This window comes from Somniosus microcephalus, unplaced genomic scaffold (assembly GCF_052327205.1).
Source record: "Somniosus microcephalus isolate GS21.2 unplaced genomic scaffold, FLI_Smic_1.0 scaffold96, whole genome shotgun sequence".
Taxonomy (NCBI): Eukaryota; Metazoa; Chordata; class Chondrichthyes; order Squaliformes; family Somniosidae; genus Somniosus; species Somniosus microcephalus.
Genome location: NW_028225283.1, coordinates 33,513 through 57,633, shown reverse-complemented (window position 1 = coordinate 57,633; position 24,121 = coordinate 33,513). Strand labels below are relative to the sequence as shown.

The 24,121-nt window shown below is 50.4% G+C and overlaps 1 protein-coding gene across 2 annotated transcripts in view; it reads right to left on the bottom strand.

Moving 5' to 3' along the window:
- LOC147083077 (uncharacterized) overlaps positions 1–24,121 on the bottom strand; it is an 82,615-nt gene that overhangs the window by 27,372 nt on the left and 31,122 nt on the right. For both annotated transcript variants that reach the window (XR_015075986.1, XM_085980277.1), the window contains exons 4-6: positions 22,721–22,821; positions 5,776–5,937; positions 65–158 (exon numbers count right to left, since the gene is read on the bottom strand). Coding sequence is in view for 1 of the 2 variants with exons in the window: in XM_085980277.1 (XP_085836403.1) it covers positions 65–158; positions 5,776–5,937; positions 22,721–22,821 (357 nt within the window). In the remaining variant the exon portion in view is untranslated. The remainder of the gene's footprint in view (positions 1–64; positions 159–5,775; positions 5,938–22,720; positions 22,822–24,121) is intronic.

Here is a 24,121-nt window from a genome sequence, read left to right as displayed (position 1 = left end):
CGACAATTCGATCTCCGGGCATCTCGTACCATCTCAGGGCTGGTCAGAACATTGAGATACTCACAGATAAAGTCGGCAGGATTGTAGTGAGGGGCACACTGGAGACCGACACCAGCAAAGAATTCCAGGATTTGGGATGAGGCTCCATAGTACGCGATCTACAAAATAATGAGAATCAGAAATTACTGGGAGCCTCATTGTATCTAACTCGTGATGTACCTGCCCTGGGAGCGCTCGATGCTGACACTGGGTATAAAGTGGGGACACACTGTCGGGGTAATGTAGAGGGAGCACTACACTGTATCTAACCCGTGCTGTACCTGCCCTGGGAGCGCTCGATGCTGACACTGGGTATAAAGTGGGGACACACTGTCAGGGTAATGTAGAGGGAGCACTACACTGTATCTAACCCGTGCTGTACCTGCCCTGGGAGCGCTCGATGCTGACACTGGGTATAAAGTGGGGACACACTGTCAGGGTAATGTAGAGGGAGCTCTACACTGTATCTAACCCGTGCTGTACCTGCCCTGGGAGTGCTCGATGCTGACACTGGGTATAAAGTGGGGACACACTGTCAGGGTAATGTAGAGGGAGCTCTACACTGTATCTAACCCATGCTGTACCTGCCCTGGGAGCGCTCGATGCTGACACTGGGTATAAAGTGGGGGACACACTGTCGGGGTAATGTAGAGGGAGCTCTACACTGTATCTAACCCGTGCTGTACCTGCCCTGGGAGTGCTCGATGCTGACACTGGGTATAAAGTGAGGACACATTGTCAGGGTAATGTAGAGGGAGCTCTACACTGTATCTAACCTGTGCTCTACATGCCCTGGGAGCGCTCGATGCTGACACTGGGTATAAAGTGGGGACACACTGTCAGGGTAATGTAGAGGGAGCTCTACACTGTATCTAACCCGTGCTGTACCTGCCCTGGGAGCGCTCGATGCTGACACTGGGTATAAAGTGGGGGACACACTGTCAGGGTAATGTAGAGGGAGCTCTACACTGTATCTAACCCGTGCTGTACCTGCCCTGGGAGCGCTCGATACTGACACTGTATAAAGTGGGGACACACTGTCAGGGTAATGTAGAGGGAGCTCTACACTGTATCTAACCCGTGCTGTACCTGCCCTGGGAGCGCTCGATGCTGACACTGGGTATAAAGTGGGGACACACAGTCAGGGTAATGTAGAGGGAGCTCTACACTGTATCTAACCCGTGCTGTACCTGCCCTGGGAGCGCTCGATGCTGACACTGGGTATAAAGTGGGGACACACTGTCAGGGTAATGTAGAGGGAGCTCTACACTGTATCTAACCTGTGCTCTACATGCCCTGGGAGCACTCGATGCTGACACTGGGTATAAAGTGGGGACACACTGTCAGGGTAATGTAGAGGGAGCTCTACACTGTATCTAACCCATGCTGTACCTGCCCTGGGAGCGCTCGATGCTGACACTGGGTATAAAGTGGGGACACACTGTCAGGGTAATGTAGAGGGAGCTCTACACTGTATCTAACCCATGCTGTACCTGCCCTGGGAGCGCTCGATGCTGACACTGGGTATAAAGTGGGGACACACTGTCAGGGTAATGTAGAGGGAGCTCTACACTGTATCTAACTTGTGCTGTACCTGCCCTGGGAGCGCTCGATGCTGACACTGGGTATAAAGTGGGGACACACTGTCAGGGTAATGTAGAGGGAGCTCTACACTGTATCTAACCCGTGCTGTACCTGCCCTGGGAGCACTCGATGCTGACACTGGGTATAAAGTGGGGACACACTGTCAGGGTAATGTAGAGGGAGCTCTACACTGTATCTAACCCGTGCTGTACCTGCCCTGGGAGCGCTCGATGCTGACACTGGGTATAAAGTGGAGACACACTGTCAGGGTAATGTAGAGGGAGCTCTACACTGTATCTAACCCGTGCTGTACCTGTCCTGGGAGCGCTCGATACTGACACTGGGTATAATGTGGGGACACACTGTCAGGGTAATATAGAGGGAGCTCTACACTGTATCTAACCCGTGCTGTATCTGCCCTGGGAGCACTCGATACTGACACTGGTTATAAAGTGGGGACACACTGTCAGGGTAATGTAGAGGGAGCTTTACACAATATCTAACCCGTGCTGTACCTGCCCTGGGAGTGCTCGATGCTGACACTGGATATAAAGTGGGGACACACTGTCAGGGTAATGTAGAGGGAGCTCTACACTGTATCTAACCCGTGCTGTACCTGCCCTGGGAGCGCTCAATGATGACACTGGGTATAAACTGGGGACACACTGTCAGGGTAATGTAGAGGGAGCTCTACACTGTATCTAACCCATGCTGTACCTGCCCTGGGAGTGCTCGATGCTGACACTGGGTATAAAGTGGGGGACAGACTGTCAGGGTAATGTAGAGGGAGCTCTACACTGTATCTAACCCGTGCTGTACCTACCCTGGGAGCGCTCGATGCTGACGCTGGGTATAAAGTGGGGACACACTGTCAGGGTAATGTAGAGGGAGCTCTACACTGTATCTAACCCGTGCTGTACCTGCCCTGGGAGCGCTCGATGCTGACACTGGGTATAAAGTGGGGACACACTGTCAGGGTAATGTAGAGGGAGCTCTACACTGTATCTAACCCATGCTGTACCTGCCCTGGGAGCGCTCGATGCTGACACTGGGTATAAAGTGGGGGACACACTGTCAGGGTATTGTCGAGGGAGCTCTGCACTGTATCTAACCCGTGCTGTACCTGCCCTGGGAGCGCTCGATGCTGACACTGGGTATAAAGTGGGGACACACTGTCAGGGTAATGTAGAGGGAGCTCTACACTGTATCTAACCCATGCTGTACCAGCCCTGGGAGCGCTCGCTGCTGACACTGGTTATAAAGTGGGGACACACTGTCAGGGTAATGTAGAGGGAGCTCTACACTGTATCTAACCCATGCTGTACCTGCCCTGGGAGCGCTTGATGCTGACACTGGGTATAAAGTGGGGACACACTGTCAGGGTAATGTAGAGGGAGCTCTACACTGTATCTAACCCATGCTGTACCTGCCCTGGGAGCACTCGATGCTGACACTGGGTATAAAGTGGGGACACACTGTCAGGGTAATGTAGAGGGAGCTCTACACTGTATCTAACCCGTGCTGTACCTGCCCTGGGAGCGCTCGATGCTGACACTGGGTATAAAGTGGAGACACACTGTCAGGGTAATGTAGAGGGAGCTCTACACTGTATCTAACCCGTGCTGTACCTGCCCTGGGAGCGCTCGATGCTGACACTGGGTATAAAGTGGGGACACACTGTCAGGGTAATGTAGAGGGAGCTCTACACTGTATCTAACCCGTGCTGTACCTGCCCTGGGAGCGCTCGATGCTGACACTGGGTGTAAAGTGGGGACACACTGTCAGGGTAATGTAGAGGGAGCTCTACACTGTATCTAACCCGTGCTGTACCTGCCCTGGGAGCGCTCGATGCTGACACTGGGTATAAAGTGGGGACACACTGTCAGGGTAATGTAGAGGGAGCTCTACACTGTATCTAACCCGTGCTGTACCTGCCCTGGGAGCGCTCGATGCTAACACTGGGTATAAAGTGGGGACACACTGTCAGGGTAATGTAGAGGGAGCTCTACACTGTATCTAACCCGTGCTGTACCTGCCCTGGGAGCGCTCGATGCTGACACTGGGTATAAAGTGGGGACACACTGTCAGGGTAATGTAGAGGGAGCTCTACACTGTATCTAACCTGTGCTGTACCTGACCTGGGAGCGCTCGATGCTGACACTGGGTATAAAGTGGGGGACACACTGTCAGGGTAATGTAGAGGGAGCTCTACACTGTATCTAACCCGTGCTGTACCTGCCCTGGGAGCACTCGATGCTGACACTGGGTATAAAGTGGGGGACACACTGTCAGGGTAATGTAGAGGGAGCTCTACACTGTATCTAACCCGTGCTGTACCTGCCCTGGGAGCACTCGATGCTGACACTGGGTATAAAGTGGAGACACACTGTCAGGGTAATGTAGAGGGAGCTCTACACTGTATCTAACCCGTGCTGTACCTGCCCCGGGAGCGCTCGATGCTGACACTGGGTATAAAGTGGAGACACACTGTCAGGGTAATGTAGAGGGAGCTCTACACTGTATCTAACACGTGCTGTACCTGCCCTGGGAGCGCTCGATGCTGACACTGGGTATAAAGTGGGGGACACGCTGTCAGGGTAATATAGAGGGAGCTCTACACTGTATCTAACCCATGCTGTACCTGCACTGGGAGCGCTCGGTGCTGACACTGGGTATAAAGTGGGGACACACTGTCAGGGTAATATAGAGGGAGCTCTACACTGTATCTAACCCGTGCTGTACCTGCCCTGGGAGCGCTCGGTGCTGACACTGGGTATAAAGTGGGGACACACTGTCAGGGTAATATAGAGGGAGCTCTACACTGTATCTAACCCGTGCTGTACCTGCCCCGGGAGCGCTCGATGCTGACACTGGGTATAAAGTGGAGACACACTGTCAGGGTAATGTAGAGGGAGCTGTATCTAACCCGTGCTGTACCTGCCCTGGGAGCACTCGATGCTGACACTGGGTATAAAGTGGGGACACATTGTCAGGGTAATGTAGAGGGAGCTCTACACTGTATCTAACCCATGCTGTACCTGCCCTGGGAGCGCTCGATGCTGACACTGGGTATAAAGTGGAGACACACTGTCAGGGTAATGTAGAGGGAGCTCTACACTGTATCTAACCTGTGCTGTACCTGCCCTGGGAGCGCTCGATGCTGACACTGGGTATAAAGTGGAGACACACTGTCAGGGTAATGTAGAGGGAGCTCTACACTGTATCTAACCCGTGCTGTACCTGCCCTGGGAGTGCTCGATGCTGACACTGTGTATAAAGTGGGGACACACTGTCAGGGTAATGTAGAGGGAGCTCTACACTGTATCTAACCTGTGCTGTACCTGCCCTGGGAGCGCTCGATGCTGACACTGGGTATAAAGTGGGGACACACTGTCAGGGTAATGTAGAGGGAGCTCTACACTGTATCTAACCCATGCTGTACCTGCCCTGGGAGCGCTCGATGCTGACACTGGGTATAAAGTGGGGACACACTGTCAGGGTAATGTAGAGGGAGCTCTACACTGTATCTAACCCGTGCTGTACCTGCCCTGGGAGCACTCGATGCTGGCACTGGGTATAAAGTGGGGACACATTGTCAGGGTAATGTAGAGGGAGCTCTACACTGTATCTAACCCATGCTGTACCTGCCCTGGGAGCGCTCGATGCTGACACTGGGTATAAAGTGGGGGACAGACTGTCAGGGTAATGTAGAGGGAGCTCTACACTGTATCTAACCCGTGCTGTACCTGCCCTGGGAGCACTCGATGCTGACACTGGGTATAAAGTGGGGGACACAGTCAGGGTAATGTAGAGGGAGCTCTACACTGTATCTAACCCGTGCTGTACCTGCCCTGGGAGCGCTCGATGCTGACACTGGGTATAAAGTGGAGACACACTGTCAGGGTAATGTAGAGGGAGCTCTACACTGTATCTAACCCGTGCTGTACCTGCCCTGGGAGCGCTCGATGCTGACACTGGGTATAAAGTGGAGACACACTGTCAGGGTAATGTAGAGGGAGCTCTACACTGTATCTAACCCATGCTGTACCTGCCCTGGGAGCGCTCTATGCTGACACTGGGTATAAAGTGAGCTCTCGATGCTGACACTGGGTCTGGAGGTAATGGCTGGCCGTGGGGATGAGACACACGTACCTCTCCGTCGCTCATTAGCAGCAGTTTGTCGAACATGTGGAAGATCTGCGATGAAGGCTGGTGGATCGAGGTTACGACAGTCTTGCGATGCTTTTCTACGTAGCATTTCAAGGTAAGACACAGGCTGTAGGCGGTGCTCGAATCCAACCCAGAGGTCGGCTCCTGGGGAACCAAATATCAACACTGTCAGCCTCTGGGTTCAAATCCTGCTCCGAGATAGACAGGGCAGACTGGGGGCAGGGGTCAGTCACTGACCTTTCACCCTCTGGGTCAACTCCAGCCCCGAGACAGACTGCGGTCGGGGCCGGGAGTGAGGCAATGACCATTCACCCTCTGGGTCAACTCCAGCCCCGAGACAGACTGGGCGGACTGGGGTCGGGGGTCAGGCACCGACCTTTCACCCTCTGGATCAACTCCAGCCCTGAGACAGACTGGGCGGACTGGGGTCGGGGGTCAGGCACTGACCTTTCACCCTCTGGGCCCTGGAGTCAAATCCTGCCACCCAGGGAGGGGAAGGGGGCGCATGGAGCGGGAGATGGAGCAGGAAGAGGGGAGGGAGGTGGGGGGGGGAGGTGGAGGGAGCAGGGGAGGGGAAGGGAACGGGGGGAGAGGGATGGAAGGGTATCTGCTGATGCACAGAGTGGTCTTAAATGGAGCGCTTCTAAACCGTGTATTAAAGTTGGGAATTTGGAGAGAGTGAGAGTCTGGAGGGGGGAAGGAGGTGCTGCTTTTTGCCTCCAATACTTGTAGTGCTTTGTGTTACAGGAAAATATTTAATTTAATCTACCTAGAACTTAAACTAGATCAAGTAATTAGTTAATAAACTAATCTATAAGCCAATGAATTATATACATAAACAATAATTAATTAAATAAATAAAACACGTTTTTTAGAGATGACAGTGTAGATGTGCCGCAAATGCAGCATGTGGAGAGCATCGCGATCCCGGACAACCACGTTTGCAGTAAGTGTCTGCATCTCGAGGAACTTCAGCTCAGAGTTGTTGAGCTCGAGTCCGAGGTGCAGACATTGCCGGGCATCAGAGAGGGAGAGAGTTACCTGGACACTTTGATCCACCTTAGGTTCGGGAGTGGTACAAGTCTGGTTCGTGGTCAGGGACAGGAGGGTGAGGCTGCAGCTCAGGCAGGTCAGGGGACCCCAGGTGCAGTGCTGGAGGAGCCTCGGCCTTTGCCCTTATCCGACAGGTATGAGGTTTGACATGAATCAGTCATTCATGAAAGAAAGACTAGTGAAATAATACTGGGCGGCCTGCTGGTGGCGCTGTCCAGGGAGAGTATAACTACTCGGGCACGGGCCCAGCTTGCACAGGACATTCTTAACAAGAACTAGTGAAGGGTTTAAACTAACTTGGCAGGGGGATGGGATACAGAGGGGAGCTGAAATAGGGGGTGATGTGCTGCCAATTATAGAGAAAAAAACAAGTCAGCTTGGTAGACAGGGCAAACATATAAGGGCAAGGCTGGATGGCATCTATTTTAATGCAAGGAGTCTTGCAAATAAGGTGGATGAACTGAAGGTGTTGATAAACACATGGGAGTATGATATTGTTGCTATCACGAAGACATGGTTGAGGGAGGGGCAAGACTGGCAGCTCAATATTCCGGGGTACAGAATCTTCAGGCGAGACAGAGGGGGAGGTATAAGAGGAGGGGGTGTCGCAATATTAATTAAGGAGTCAATTACTGCAGTAAGGAGGGATGATATATTAGCAGGTTCCTCTAATGAGGCCATATGGGTGGAGCTTAAAAACAAAAAGGGGGCAAGCACTTTGCTGGGAGTGTACTATAGGCCTCCAAACAGTCAGGGGGAGATAGAGGAACAGATATGTAGGCAAATCTCAGAGAAATGTGCAAATAATAGGGTAATAATAATGGGGGATTTCAACTTCCCCAATATTAACTGGGATAGTCAGAGTGTGAAAGGCTCAGAGGGTGTAGAATTCTTAAAGTGCATCCAGGAGAGCTTTTTGAGCCAGCATGTAGAAAGTCCTACAAGAGAGGGGGCGGTACTGGACCTAATTCTAGGGAATGTGGCTGGCCAAGTGGAAAAAGTGCTAGTAGGTGAGCACTTTGGTGATAGTGACCATAATATGGTAAGATTTAAGGTGGTCATGGAAAAGGACATGGATGGGCCGGAAATAAAGGTTCTAAATTGGGGGAAGGCCGATTTTAATAGGATAAGGCAGGATCTGGCCAAAATGGACTGGGATCAGCTACTTGTAGGAAAATCCGCATCGGAGCAATGGGAGGCTTTCAGAAGGGAGATTGAGATCATACAACGGCAACATGTTCCCGTAAAGGTCAAGGGTGGTTCCAAAAACCACAGGGAACCTTGGATGTCAGGGGATATACGAGAATGGATTAGGAAAAAAAGGAGGGCTTTTGGCAGATACAAAAGGCTAAAGATGGAGGAAGCCCTAGAGGAGTACAAAAAGTGCAGGGGGATACTTAAAAAAGAAATTAGGAGATCAAGGAGGGGCCATGAAATAACACTGGCGAGCAAAATAAAGGAAAATCCTAAGATGTTTTATAAGTATATTAAGGGTAAGAGGATAACTAGGGAAAAAATAGGGCCCATTAGGGACAAAAGTGGCAATCTGTGTGTGGAGCCGGAAGATGTAGGAGGGGTTCTAAATGAATTTTTTGCATCTGTTTTCACTATGGAGAAGGACGATGTAGACATAGAAATAGGGCGGGGGGACTGTGATATGCTCGAACATATTAACATCGAGAGGGAGGAGGTATTGGCGGTTTTAGCTGGCCTAAAAATGGATAAATCCCCAGGCCCGGATGAAATGTATCCCAGGCTGCTGCGTGAGGCAAAGGAAGAGATTGCGGGGGCTCTAAAACATATATTCAGGACCTCTCTGGCCACAGGGGATGTGCCAGAGGACTGGAGAACCGCTAATGTAGTACCATTATTCAAGAAGGGAAGTAGGGAAAAACCGGGGAACTACAGGCCAGTGAGCCTAACATCAGTGGTAGGAAAATTATTGGAAAAAATTCTGAGGGACAAAATTTGTCTCCACTTGGAGAGGCAAGGATTAATCAGGGATAGTCAACATGGCTTTGTCAAGGGAAGATCATGTCTGACTAATTTGATTGAATTTTTTGAGGGGGTGACTAGGTGTGTGGATGAGGGTAACGCAGTGGATGTGGTATACATGGATTTCAGTAAGGCCTTCGATAAAGTCCCGCACAGGAGACTGGTCAAGAAGGTAAGAGCCCATGGAATCCAGGGTGCCTTGGCACATTGGATACAAAACTGGCTTAGTGGCAGAAGGCAGAAGGTGATGGTCGAAGGTTGTTTTTGTGACTGGAAGCCTGTGGCCAGTGGGGTACCACAGGGATCGGTGCTGGGTCCCTTGCTGTTTGTGGTCTACATTAATGACTTGGATATGAATGTAAAAGGTATGATCAGTAAGTTCGCGGATGATACAAAAATTGGTAGGGTGGTAAATAGCGAGGAGGGTAGCCTCAGTCTGCAGGACGATATAGATGGGTTGGTCAGATGGGCGGAACAGTGGCAAATGGAATTTAACCCGGAAAAGTGCGAGGTGATGCACTTTGGGGGGACTAGCAAGGCAAGGGAATACACAATGAATGGTAAGACCCTAGGCAAGACGGAGGGTCAGAGGGATCTGGGTGTGCAAGTACACAGATCCCTGAAGGCGGCGGAACAGGTGGATAAGGTGGTAAAAAAGGCATATGGGATACTTGCCTTCATTAGCCGAGGCATTGAATATAAGAGCAAGGAGGTTATGATGGAGCTGTATAAAACACTGGTTAGGCCACAGCTGGAATACTGTGTGCAGTTCTGGTCGCCACACTACAGGAAGGATGTGATCGCGTTGGAGAGGGTGCAGAGGAGGTTCACCAGGATGTTACCAGGGCTGGAGCGCTTCAGCTATGAAGAGAGACTGGGCAGATTGGGTTTGTTTTCCTTGGAGCAGAGGAGGCTGAGGGGGGACATGATTGAGGTGTACAGAATTATGAGGGGCATAGATAGGATGGATGCTGAGGAGCTTTTTCCCTCAGTAGAGGGGTCAATAACTAGGGGGCATAGATTCAAGGTAAAGGGCGGGAGGTTTAGAGGGGATTTGAGAAAGAACTTTTTCACCCAGAGGGTGGTTGGAGTCTGGAACTCACTGCCTGAAAGGGTTGTGGAGGCAGAAACCCTCACAACATTTAAGAAGCATTTGGATGAGCACTTGAAATGCCACAGCATGCAAGGCTACGGACCAAATGCTGGAATATGGGATTAGATTAGACAGGGCTTGATGGCCGGCGTGGACACGATGGGCCGAAGGGCCTCTATCCGTGCTGTATAACTCTATGACACAACTAGACCTCCATGTTGTAAAACAGTTGATTAAAGCTTTGTTTAATGCTTAGAAGAAGTGCCTAGTAGGTTTCTTATGTCAAGGTTCTTGCTGCCTGTTTGGATGTGGGCAGAGTCGGCAGGGTGGATCAACAAACTGACCACGACAGTGTGGTACAGGAGGCCATTCAAGTGGGGGGGAACTAAAAAGAAGTGTTGCAATGGTGGTGGACAGTATAGTCAGGGGGTTAGATACTGTTCTCTGCAGCTGTGGCCGGGCGTTCCGAAGGTAGGGTTAAGGATATCTCCTCACGGCTGGAGATGAATTTATCGTGGGAGGGGGAGGATCCAGTGGTCGTGGTCCACGTAGAAACCCACGACATAGGTAGAGTTAGGAATGAGGTTCTGCTGAGAGAGTTTGAGGAGCTAGGGTCCAAATTAAAATGCAGAACCTCAAAGGTATTATTCTCTGGATTGTTACCTGAGCCACGCGCAAACTGGCATATTCAAAAAAGGTGGTAGAGAGAAAACGGGGAATTACAGGTGTAAGCCTGACACCGGTAGTGGGGAAAATGTTAGAGTCCATTATAAAAGATGTAATAGCAGAGCACTTGGAAAATAGTGACAGGATCGGACAAAGTCAACATGGATTTACAAAAGGAAAATCGTGCTTGACTAATCTACTGGAATTTTTTGAGGAAAAATAGATAAGGGAGAACCAGTGGATGTGGTGTATTTGGACTTTCAGAAGCTTTTGATAAGGTCCCGCATAAGAGATTAGCGTGTAAAGTTAAGGCACATGAGATTGGGGGCAAGGTATTGACTTGGATAGAGAACTGGTTGGCAGACAGAAAGCAAAGAGTTGGAATAAATGGGTCTTTTTCCGAGTGGCAGGCAGTGACTTGTGGGGTACCGCAGGGATCGGTCCTTGGACCCCAGCTATTCACAATATATATTAATGATCTAGACGAGGGAACTAGATGTAATATCTCCAAGTTTGCAGATGACACAAACTTGGGTGGGCGTGTGTGCTGTGAGGAGGATGCCGAGAAACTCCAGTATGATTTGGACAGGTTGGGTGATTGGGCAGAAGCATGGCAGATGCGAGGTTATCCACTTTGGTGGCAAAAACAGGAAGGCAGATTATTATCTGAATGGCAATAGATTGGGAGAAGGGGAAGTGCAACGAGACCTGGGTGTCCTTGTGCACCAGTCGCTGAAGGTAAGCATGCAGCTGCAGCAGGCGGTTAAGAAGGCAAATGGTATGTTGGCCTTCGTAGCGAGAGGGTTTGAGTACAGCAACAAGGATGTCTTGCTGCAGCTGTACAGGGCCTTGGTGAGACCACATCTTGAGTATTGTGTGCAGTTTTAGTCGCCTTATCTAAGGAAGGATGTTCTTGCCATGGAGGGAGTGCAGCGAAGATTCACCAGGCTGATACCTGGGATGGCAGGAATGACGTATGAGGAGAGATTGGGTCGATTGGGCTTGTACTCACTGGAGTTTAGAAGAATGAGAGGGGATCTCATCGAAACTTATAAAATTCTGACAGGTCTGGACAAACTAGATGCAGGAAGGATGTTCCCGATGGTCGGGGAGTCCAGAACCAGGGGTCACAGTCTAAGGATAAGGGGTAAGCCATTTAGGACAGAGATGAGGAGGAATTTCTTCACCCAGAGAGTGGTGAACCTGTGGAATTCTCTACCACAGAAGGCAGTTGAGGCCAATTCATTAAATATATTCAAGAAGGAGTTAGATATATTTCTTAAGGCTAAAGGGATCAAGGGATATGGGGAGAAAGCAGGGACAGGGTACTGAATTTGGATGATCAGCCATGATCTCATTGAAAGGCGGAGCAGGCTCGAGGGGCCGAATGGCCTACTCCTGCTCCTATCTTCTATGTTTCTATAAGGACAAGCAGACCAGAGAGTTAAATGCGTGGCTCAAAGAGCGGTGTGCGAGGAAGGAGGTTCGATTCATGGGGCACTGGCACCAGTACTGGGGAAAGAGATTGCTGTTCCAATGAGACGGTCCCCACTTAAACCGGGCTGGGACCAGTGTCCTGGCCAATCAAATAACTAGGGCTGGAGATAGGGCTTTAAACTAAAAAGGTGGGGGGGTCCGATGAGGGGAAATTTAGAAATCTAAAGAGAAAGGTCGAGGCAATGGAGCAGTGTAGCGATTTGGGTAAAAATAAACAGTGTGTGACAGGAAGAGACAGAGGCCTAGAAATTCATTGAGGCGCTGCCAGCTTTGCGGCCAGTTACCGCCTAAAGAGGGCTTCTGCGCCAAAAATGAGTTTGCGCTGATATTCAGCGCAGCGGTATTGGCGGCGGTAGCCGTTAGCGCTGCGCCGGCACCGATGACGTCATCGGTGTGCGCAGTGCCCCGGTTCCGCCCCGAAACCGGCCCGATCCCCATATTTAGTAGCGGCCGCCTCCTCCGAAGCGGCCGCAAACAGCGACCAGAAAACGGGGCCGTGCTGTAGCCTTAGTGGGGTGCTTTAAAGGGGAAGGTGCGGCCGGCCGCTTTTTCGGCGGCCGCCTGCCCGCACCTCCTTCCCCGGCCTCCTCCACCCCCCCCCCCCGGCGGCATTGCCGGCTGCTTTCCGCGAACCCGGCACTTCTCCGTGGTGCCGGGCTCATTTGCCGGCACTCTCCAGCGGCGATCCCCCCGTTGCAGGCAGCTCCCCCTTAAGAGAAGGAGGAGGCCTGCAGTACCGCAGCCTGCCGCTCCGCAGCGGCTGGCGCAGCGGCGCCAAGAGCGCTGAAATTCAGTGTCAGCGCCCCAAGCGGAGGCGGGCACACCCTGGTATAGCGCCTGGTTCCGAATTGGGGCGCAAACACTGAATATCTGACGATCGCTAATGGCTCCCCGCCCAGCGCTAACTTTTGGGCGCGAGCGAGCTGGCCGCCCCAAAGTGAATTTCTAGGCCAGAGAGTTTAACGGTCATAGTGCATCAGCGAATAAGATGAAAGCAGGGAATAATGGTAAAAAGTTAAAATTAAAGGCTCTTTATCTGAATGCACGAAGCATCCGTAACAAGATAGATGAATTAGTGCCACAAAGAGAGATAAATGGGTTTGATCTATTAACTATTACAGAGCCGTGGTTGCAAGGTGGCCAAGGTTGGGAACTAAATGTTCCAGGGTGCTTGACGTTTCGAAAAGACAGGCAGAATGGAAAAGGAGGGGAGCGGGTTAGCCCTGATAATAAAGGATGATATAAGGACAGTAGTGGGAAAGGATCTTGGCTCGGAAGATCAGGAAGTAGAATCAGTACAGGTGGAGTTAAGAAATAAGGGGCAGAAAACACTGGAGTGAGTACTTTATAGGCCCCCTTAACAGTAGTTATACTATTGGACAGCGTAGTAATCAATAAATAATAGGAGCTTGTAACAAAGGTAATGCAATAATCGTGGGGGACTTCAATTTTCATATAGACTGGGTGTATCAAATTGACAAAATCAATTTCGGAGGATGAACTGGAATGCATGCGAGACAGTTTCCTAGAAGAATAAATCGTGGAACCAACCAGGAAACAGGCTATTTTAGATGTTGTATTGTGTAACGAGACAGGGTTAATCAGTAATCTCATAGTAAAGGATCCGCTGGTGAAGAGTGATCATAATATGATAAGTATTTCACTCTGAAACGCAATGTGAAATTCTAAGTCCGAAACTAGAGTATTGAACTTAAATAAAACCAATTACATCGGCATGAGGGGTGAGTTGGCTAACGTAGATTGGGAAATTAGATTAAAAGGTATGGCGGTAGATAAGCGGTGGCAAATATTTAAAGAAATATTTCAAAACTGTCAACGAACATTCCATTGAGAAATAAAAACTCTATGGGGAAAACTGATCCACCCGTGGCTAACTAAAGAAGCTAAGGATAGTATTAGATTAAAAGAAGAGGTTTATAATGTTGTGAAGAATAGTAGAGAGCCTGAGGATTGGGAGAGCTTTACAAAATAAGCAAAGGATGGCCAAAAAATTGATAAAAAGGGAGAAAATAGAATGAGATTAAACTAGCAAGAAATATAAAAACAGATTGCGAGAGCTTCTACAAGTATACAAAAAAGGAAGAGAGTAGCAAAAGTAAACATTGGTCCCTTAGAGGCTGAGACAGAAGAAATTATAATGGGGAATAAGGAAATGGCGGAGACTTCAAACAAATATTTTGTATCTGTCTTTCACAGTAGAAGACACAAAAAGCGTACGAAAAAAAGTTGGGAACCAAGGGGCTAATGAGAGTGAGTAACTTAAAGTAATTAAGGTACCCTATAATAGACTGATGAACAAGGTCAGAGAATACTAGGTCCCTTGCTTTTTGTGGTATATATCAACGATCTTGACTTGAATATAGGGGGTATGATTAAGAAGTTTGCAGATGATACTAAAATCGGCTGTGTGGTTGATACTGAAGAAGGAAGCTGTAGACTGCAGGAGGATATCAATAAATTGGTCAGGTGGGCAGAACAGTGGCAAATGGAATTCAATCCGGAGAAGTGTGAGCTAATGCATTTGGGGAGGGCTAACAAGGAAAGGGAATACACATTAAATGGTAGGACACTGAGTAGTGTAGAGGAACAAAGGGACCTTGGAGTGCATGTCCACAGATCCCTGAAGGTAGCAGGCCAGGTAGATAAGGTGGTTAAGAAGGCATACGGAATGCTTGACTTTATTAGCCGTGGCATAGAATACAAGAGCAGGGCGGTTATGCTTCAACTGTATAAAACACTAGTTAGGCCTCAGCTAGAGTACTGCGTGCAGTTCTGGTCACCACATTACAGGAAAGATGTGATTGCACTAGAGAGGGTACAGAGGAGATTTACAAGGATGTTGCTGGGAGTAGAGAATCTTAGCTATGAGGAAAGACTGGATAGGCTGGGTCTGTTTTCCTTGGAACAGAGGAGGCTGAGGGGAGACCTTATTGAGGTGTATAAAATTATGAGGGGGCCTAGATAAAGTGGATAGAAAGGACCTATTTCCCTTAGCAGAGGAGTCAAAAACCAGGGGGCACAGATTTAAAGTAATTGGTGGAAGGTTTAGAGGGGATTTGAGGGGAAATGTCTTCACCCAGAGGGTTGTCGGGGTCTGGAACTCACTGCCTGAAAGGGTGGTAGAGGCAGGAACCCGAACCACATTTAAAAAGTGACGTAATAAAGACTCACTACACACTTGGTCGTACATAAAGCAAGGCTTTAATCGACTTGTAACAAAACATGGAGGTCTAGTTAGTAGTCACTAGCTTCCTGTTTCCAGACTGTCTCTGGCCAAGTTGGGCCCACGCCCGAGTATTTATACTCCTTGGGCGGCGCCCTCAGCTAGCCGTTCTGTAGTACTTCCTGAGTTACTTCTTGTAGAAGTTGCGATTTATGACAAAAAGTACTTGGATGTGCACTTGGGATGCTCTAACCTGCAGGGCTACGGACCAAGAGCTGGGAAGTGGGATTAGGCCGGATAGCTCTTTGTTGGCCGTCGTGGACACGATGGGCCGAAATGGCCTCGTTCCGCGCTGTAACTTTCTATGATTCTATGAATGCGGAGTCAGGGGACAAGTAGCAGAATGGATAGCTAGATGGCTTCAAAACAGAAAGCAGAGAGTGGGATTAAAGGGGAACTATTCAGAGTGGCAGAAGGTGTGTAGTGGTGTTCCACAAGGATCAGTGCTGGGACCACTGCTGTTCACAATTTATATTAACGATTTAGACTTTGGAATCAAAAACACAATTTCTAAATTTGTGGATGACACCAAATTGGGGGGGATAGTCAATACTGAGGAGGACTGCAACAAATTACAGGAGGACATTAATAAACTTGCAAAATGGGCATATAATAGGCAAATGAAGTTAAACACAGATAAATGTGAGGTATTACATTTTGGTAGGAAGAATAGGGAGGTCACCTATCACTTGGAGGGTGCGAGTCTGGGTGGGGTAGAGGAACAAAGGGATCTCGGAGAACAAATACACAAATCACTAAAAGTTGCGACACAGGTTAGCAAGGCCATAAAAAAAGCAAACCAAGCACTAAGGTTTATTTCTAGAGGGATGGAATTGAAAAGTAGGGAAGTTATCGAAACATCGAACCTTGGTTAGACCACACTTGGAGTACTGCGTACAGTTCTGGTCGCCATATTAAAGAAAGGACATAGAGGCACTGGAGAGGGTGCAGAGAAGATTTACAAGGATGATACCAGAAATGCGAGGGTATACATATCAGGAAAGGATGAACAGGCTGGGTCTCTTTTCTCTTGAAAAGAGAAGGCTGAGGGGTGACCTAATAGAGGTCTTTAAAATTATGAAAGGTTTTGATAGAGTGGATACAGAGAGAGTGTTTCCACTTGTGGGGAAGAGCATAACTAGAGGCCATCAATATAAGATCGTCACCAAGAAATCCAATAGGGAATTCAGGAGAAACTTCTTTACCCAGAGAGTGGTGAGAATGTGGAACTCGCTGCCACAGGGAGTGGTTGAAGCGAATAGTATAGATGCATTTAAGGGGAGGCTGGACAAGGAGATGAGGGAGAAGGGAATCGAGGGTTACACTGATAGATTTAGATGAGGAAAGACGGGAGGAGGCTCGAGTGGAGCATAAACGCCGGCATGGACTGGTTGGGCCGAATGGCCTCTTTCTGTGCCGTATATCCGATGTAATCCTAAGTAAGATCAGTAGAGAAAAAGTACTCGAGAAACTAATGGGACTAAAAGCCGACAAATCCCCTGGACCTGATGGCCTACATCCTAGGGTTGTGAAAGAGGTTCTGTGGAGATAGTGGATGCATTGGCTGTGATCTTCCAAAATTCCCCAGATTCTAGAATGGTCCCAATGAATTGGAAAGTAGCAAATGTAACCCCACTATTCAAGAAAGGAGGGAGAGAGAAAACAAGGAACTATAGGCCAGTTAGCCTGACATCAGTCGTCGGGGAAATGCTGGAATCCATTGTTAAGGAAGTGGTAACAGGGCATTTAGAAAATCATATGATTAGTGTCAACATTGTGTTATGAAAGGGAAATCGTGTTTGACAAATTTATTAGAGTTTTTTGAGGGTGTATCCGACAGGGTAGATAAAGGGCAACCAGTGGATGTAGTATATTTGGATTTCCAAAAGGCATTCGATAAGGTGCCACATAAAGGGTTGTTACGCAAGATTAGGGCTCATGGGGTTGGGGGTAATATAGTAGCATGGATAGAGGATTGGTTAACAGGCAAAAAACAGAGAGTAGGGATAAACGGGTCGTTTTCAAGTTGGCAGGCTGTAACTAGTGGGAAGCCACAGGGATCAGTGCTGGGGCCTCAGCTATTTACAATCTATATTAATGACTTAGATGAAGGGACCGAGTGTACTGTATCCAAGTTTGCTGATGCTACAAAGCTAGGTGGGACAGTAAGCTGTGAGGAGGACACAAAGGGGGTGATTTTCATTCAGAAGTCAGGAAGGAGGCAGGACTACAACTTTTGGGGTTGTAGTCCCGCCTCCATCGAGATGCGGCCAATCCACGCGATTTTAACTTGATTGACCTTGTTGAGCTCGCCCAGCGGGCTCAGCAGGCCAATTAAGGGCCACCCGGCAACAGGTGACGTCACAGACTGAAATTTCATCTGTCAAGAGGTTTTGACAGATGAAATATCAGCGTTTCACAGCTGTTTGAAGCTGTCAAACACTGACAGTCTTACTTCTATCATGAGTCCTTCTCCACAGACTCAGTTAGAAATCTCTCCTGCACAGAAAGCTGAAGGCTGTCACTTTTGACAGTTCGCAACCATTCTGCTTTCTGTGCCAGTGAGATGAGGGACTCCCGGGACCTAAAGGAAGGAAGGCTGAAAAGGTAAGAAAAGGTATGCAAAACTTCTTTACACACTTTAGACACACCAAACACACTTACCTTTGCACTCATGCACACATCACTCACCTGAACACCGACATCTCGACCCCTCCAAGCCCTTCAGCCCGACGGCCCGCCTCCTCTAACTTGGCGTGGTTTGGAGCCGTCGGGATTACCACAGTTCAAGCTTTAAAATAGGGATTAGGCTAAAAACTGCCTGATAACTACCTGTTAACAGGCAGTTAATTGGCACTAATCCCTTCCCGCCTCGGGTAGGCGGGTCCCAGTGCGGGGCGGGTACCCGCCTCCTTTGAAACTGGCATGTAGGCGGGTTGGGGGCGGGACCCCTGATTTCGGGAATTTAACGCCTCCAATCCCGACTCCACAGCTCAATGAAAATCGAGGCTAAAGAGTCTGCAAAGGGATATAGATAGACTAGGCCGAGCCTGGTCTCCAATCGTCTTGGATCCCCTTGCCATTGGACCAAGACCTTGCTCTGTCAAGCCCGTGTGGTAGCTGGTGTGCAACGGCCACCCCACGTTAAAAGAACTCACGCACGGGCATCTTCCACCCTTTAAAATGAAGTTTGGGACCTGGAACGTCAGGACCCTCATGGACAACCGCAACTGTGACAGACCGGAACGCTGTACTGCTATCGTTGCCCGGGAGCTCAGAAGTTTCAACATAGACATCGCCGCCGAAAGCGAGACCTGGCGGGCAGGGGAAGGCCAGCTCAAGGAGCAAGGCGGTGGCTACACCTTCTTCTGGAAAGGCAAACCTGAAGAAGAATGCCGCCTCCATGGGGTAGGCTTCGCCATAAAAAGTGAGCTAGTTGAATGTCTCAGAGACTCCCCTTGCGGAATAAACGAGCGCCTCATGACTTTACGGCTCACCCTAGCCCGGAACCAGTCCACTACGGTCATCAGTGCGTACGCCCCAACACTGGAAGCCACAGACAAGACCAAAGAGGTATTCTACTCCAGCCTCGAACAATCCCTGTCCCGAGTCCCAACGGGCGACAAGCTGATCCTCCTTGGCGACTTTAACGCCAGAGTTGGAAAGGACACAGGCCTCTGGGGAGGTGTGATCAGCAGAGAGGGGGTGGGGAAAGCCAACTCCAACGGTACCCTCCTCCTGACGAAATGCTTAGAACATGGCCTCGTCATAACCAACACCTTGTTCCGTCAGAGAGACAAGTGCAAGGCTTCATGGCAGCACCCTCGCTCCAAGCAGTGGCATCTGCTGGACTACGTCATCGTCCGAGCGAGGGACCGCAAGGACGTCCGCATCACCCACGCCATGACAGGAGCTGATGACTGCAGGACAGACCACCGCCTAATCCGCTCTGTCATCTCCATCAATGTAGCCCCAAAACAGCAGCGGCAACAGAAACAATGCTGCAGGAAAATTAACGCTGGAGCACTCACAGACCCTGATTCAGCCTGCGCCTCACAACCAACCTGATGACTCCCAGTGATTCAGAGACACAGAGTGTCCACAGCACCTGATCTGCACTCAAGGCCTCCATAATCAGCACCTGTGAAGAGACGCTCGGTCACTCGACCAGGAAACACCAAGACAGATTCGACGAGAACGACCAGGAGATCCAGGAGCTAATAAGCCGCAAGCGCAAGGCATTCCGGATCTGGAAACAGCAACAGAACTCGAGAGCAAGAAAGCAGCTCTACAGACGCCTGAAGGCCGAGGTCCAACAAAAAACTCGCAGCCTAAAGGACAGATGGTGGGTGGAGAAAGCGCAGGAGATCCAGCAGCTAGCCGACAACCACGACGTGCGTGGATTCTTTATTGCAGTCAAGACCACCTACGGCCCAAGCACCCAAGGTCCTACCCCGCTGTGGGCTAAGAACGGAGAGGTACTCATCAAGGACAGAGAGGCAGTCAGTGCCCGCTGGAAGGAGCACTTCAAAGATCTCCTTAACCGAGACTCTGTCTTCGACGCGAGTGTCCTCAACTCCATCCCGCAGCATGCAACCCACCACCATCTCAGCATAACCACAGCCCGGCATGAGGTTGAAAAGGCCATCCGACAACTGAAGAAGAACAAGGCCTCAGGAGCAGATAGAATCCCCGCCGAGGCGCTAAAACATGGCGGAGAAGCACTATTGGCGTGAATACATTAACTCATTTCTTATCTGGAAGGAGGCGAGCATGCCAGGGGATCTCGGAGACGCCATAATTGTGACCATCTTCAAGAAAGGTGACAAGTCCGATTGCGGTAAATACAGAGGAGTCTCCCTGCTGTCTGCCACAGGGAAAGTCATCGCAAGAATCCTCCTCAATCACCTTCTCCCAGTGGCTGAAGAGCTCCTCCCAGAGTCGCAATGCGGGTTCCGCCCACTAAGCGGCACAATGGACATGATCTTCACCGCGTGTCAACTTCAAGAGAAATGCAGGGAACAGCACCAACCACTGTACATCACCATCTTTGATCTCACAAAGGCCTTCGACAACATCAACCGTGAGGGATTATGGAGTGTCCTCCTCAAATTCGGCCGCCCTCAAAAGTTTGTCACCATCCTCCGCCTGCTTCACGATGACATGCAAGCCGTGATCCTGACCAACGAATCCACCACAGAACCAATTCACGTAAGCATCAGGGTCAAGCAAGGCTGTGTCATTGCACCAACACTGTTCTCAATCTTCCTTGCTGCAATGCTCCATCTCACCCACAGTAAACTCCCCGCTGGAGTGGAGCTAATTTAGAGAACAAACGGGAAACTGTTCAACCTCCGTCGCCTCCAGTCCAGATCCAAGGTCGTCCCATCCTCTGTCTACGAATTACAGTATGCAGACGACACTTGCGTCTGCGCTCACTCGTAGGTCGAACTCCAAACCATCGTCAACACCTTCACCGAAGCGTACAAGAGCATGGGCCTTACACTAAACATCCGTAAGACAAATGTCCTCTACCAACCTGCCCCCGCCACACAGTACTGCTCCCCAATTATCAAAATCCACGACAAGGCCTTGGACAATGTGGACCACTTTCCATACCTCGGGAGCCTACTGTCAACAAGGGCAGATGTCGATGACGAAGTCCAACACCGCCTTCAGTGTGCCAGAGCAGACTTCGGTCGCCTGAGGAAGAGAGTGTTTGAAGACCAGGACCTCAAACCCGGCACTAAGCTCATGGTCTACAGAGCAGCAGTGATACCCGCCCTCCTGTATGCTTCAGAGACATGGATCATGTACAGCAGGCACCTCAAAGCACTGGAGAGGTACCACCAACACTGCCTCCGCAAGATCCTGCAAATCCATTGGCAGGATAGGCGCACCAACGTCAGTGTTCTCGCTCAGGCCAACATCCCCAGCATCGAAGCTTTGACCACGCTCGATCAGCTCCGATGGACGGGTCACATTGTCCGCATGCCCGATACGAGACTCCCAAAACAAGCGCTCTACTCGGAGCTCCGACACGGCAAGAGAGCCCCAGGTGGGCAGAGGAAACGCTTCAAGGACACCCTCAAAGCCTCCTTGAAAAAGTGTAACATCCCCACCGACACCTGGGAATCCCTGGGCCAAGACCGCACAAAGTGGAGGAGAAGCATCCGGGAAGGCGCCGAACACCTCGAGTCTCTTCGCCGGGAGCAAGCGGGAGCCAAGCGCAGGCAGCGGAAGGAGCGCACGTCAACCCAAGCACCCCACCTACCCGCCCCTTCAACCACCGTCTGCCCCACCTGTGACAGAGACTGTAGGTCCCGCATTGGACTCATCAGTCACCTGAGAACTCATTTTTAATGTGGAAGGAAGTCATCCTCGGATTGCCTTAGAAGAAGAAGAAAGGATAGATTAAGTGAGTGGGCAATAAGGTGACAGTTGGAGTATAATGTGGGGAAATGTGAGGTTATTCAGTTTGGTATGAACAATATAAAAACAGAATATTTTCTAAATGGTGAAAAACTATTAAATGTTGGTGTTCGGAGAGATTTGGGTGTCCTCGTGCAAGAAACACAGAAAGCTAGCGTGCAGGTACAGCAAGCAATAAGGAAGGCAAATGGAATGTTGGCCTTTATTGCAAGGGGGTTGGAGTATGAGAGTGAGGAAGTCTTGCTCCAATTGTACAGGGCCTTGGTGAGACCACACCTGGAGTACTGGGCACAGTTTTGGTCTCCTTATCTAAGGAAGGATATACTTGTCTTGGAGGCGGTGCAACGAAGGGTCACTAGATTGATTCCTGGGATGAGAGGGCTGTCCTATGAGGAGAGATTGAGTAGAATGGGCCGATACTCTCTGGAGTTTAGAAGAATGAGAGGTGATCTCATTGAAACATATAAGATTCTGAGGGGGATTGACAGGGTAGATGCTGAGAGGTTGTTTCCCCTGGCTGGAGAGTCTAGAACCAGGGGTCACAGTCTCAGGATAAGGGGTCGGCCATTTAAGACTGAGATGAGGAGGAATTTCTTCACTCAGAGGGTTGTGAATCTTTGGAATTCTCTGCCCCAGAGGGCTGTGGAGGCTCAGTCTTTGAGTCTATCCAAGGCCGAGATCGATAGTTCTTTGGACTCTAGGGGAATCGAGGGATATGGAGATCAGGTGGGAAAGTAGAGTTGAGGTTGAAAATCTGCAATGATCTTATTGAATGGTGGAGCAGGCTCGAGGGGCCGTATAGCCCAATCAAACTCCGATATCTTATGTTCTTATGGGGGTGGGGGAGGGAGCGGAGGAGCGTGCATGGAGGGGAAGTGGAGACGGAGGAGAAGAGAGCTGGAGGAGGGTGAAGGAAGGGGTGGAGGAGGGGGAAGGGGGTGACTTACGTCGAGCAGCATCACCGCAGGGTCTGACAGAAGTTCACAGGCGATATTGGCTCGCTTTCGCTCCCCTCCCGAGAGGCCGCGGATGAAATCGTTACCAATAACTGCGGGGGTCAGAGAGGAGAGGTGCCGAGTTATCGAGAAATACAGATATCAATGAAAAAACAAATCTCACCATTTCCCCATCCACCACGATTCACTTCTGCAACCGGGTGAATACCTCCTTCGCTTCCCCTACAGTACTGAGGGAGCGCTGCACTGACGGAGGGGCAGTACTGAGGGAGCACAGCACTGTCGGAGGGGCAGTACTGAGGGAGTACTGCACTGTCGGAGGGGCAGTACTGAGGGAGCGCTGCACTGTCGGAGGGGCAGTACTGAGGGAGTACTGCACTGTCGGAGGGGCAGTACTGAGGGAGCACAGCACTGTCGGAGGGGCAGTACTGAGGGAGAACTGCACTGTCGGAGGGGCAGTACTGAGGGAGCACTGCACTGTCGGAGGGGCAGGACGGAGGGAGTGCTGCACTGTCGGAGGGGCAGGACTGAGGGAGCACTGCACTGTCGGAGGGGCAGTACTGAGGGAGAACTGCACTGTCGGAGGACAGTACTGAGGGAGCACTGCACGGTCAGAGGGCAGTACTGAGGGACTGCTGCGCTGTCAGAGGGGCAGTACTGAGGGAGCACTGCACAGTTGGAGGGGCAATACTGAGGGAACGGTACACTGTCGGAGGGGCAGTACTGAGGGAACGCTGCACTGTCAGAGTGGGCAGTACAGAAGGAACGCTGCACTGTCGGAAGAGCCAGTATCGAGGGAGCGCTGCACTGTAGGAGGGGCTGTACTGAGGGAGTGCTGCACTGTAGGAGGGGCAGAATTGAAGGAACTCTGCACTGTTAGAGAGGCAGTACTGAGCGTGCGCTGCACTGTCATGGGGCAGTACTGAGGGACTGCTGCACTGTTGGATGGGCTGTACTGAGGGAGCGCTGCGTTGTCAGAGGGGCAGTACTGAGGGAGCGCTGCACTGTCAGAGGGGCAGTACTGAGGGAGTGCTGCACTGTCGGAGAGGCCAGTACTGAGGGAGCACTGCGCTGTCGGAGGGGCAGTACTGAGGGAGCGCTGCACTCTCGGAGGGGCAGTACTGAGGGAGCGCTGCACTCTCGGAGGAGTAGTACTGAGGGAGCGCTGCACTGTCATAGAAACATAGAAGATAGGAGCAGGAGTAGGCCATTCGGCCCCTCGAACCTGCTCCGCCATTCAATGCGATCATGGCTGATCATCCAAGTTCAGTACCCGGTCCCTGCTTTCTCCCCATATCCCTTGATCCCTTTAGCATTAAGAAATATATCCAACTCCTTCTTGAATATATTTAATGAATTGGCCTCTACTGCCTTCTGTGGTAGAGAATTCCA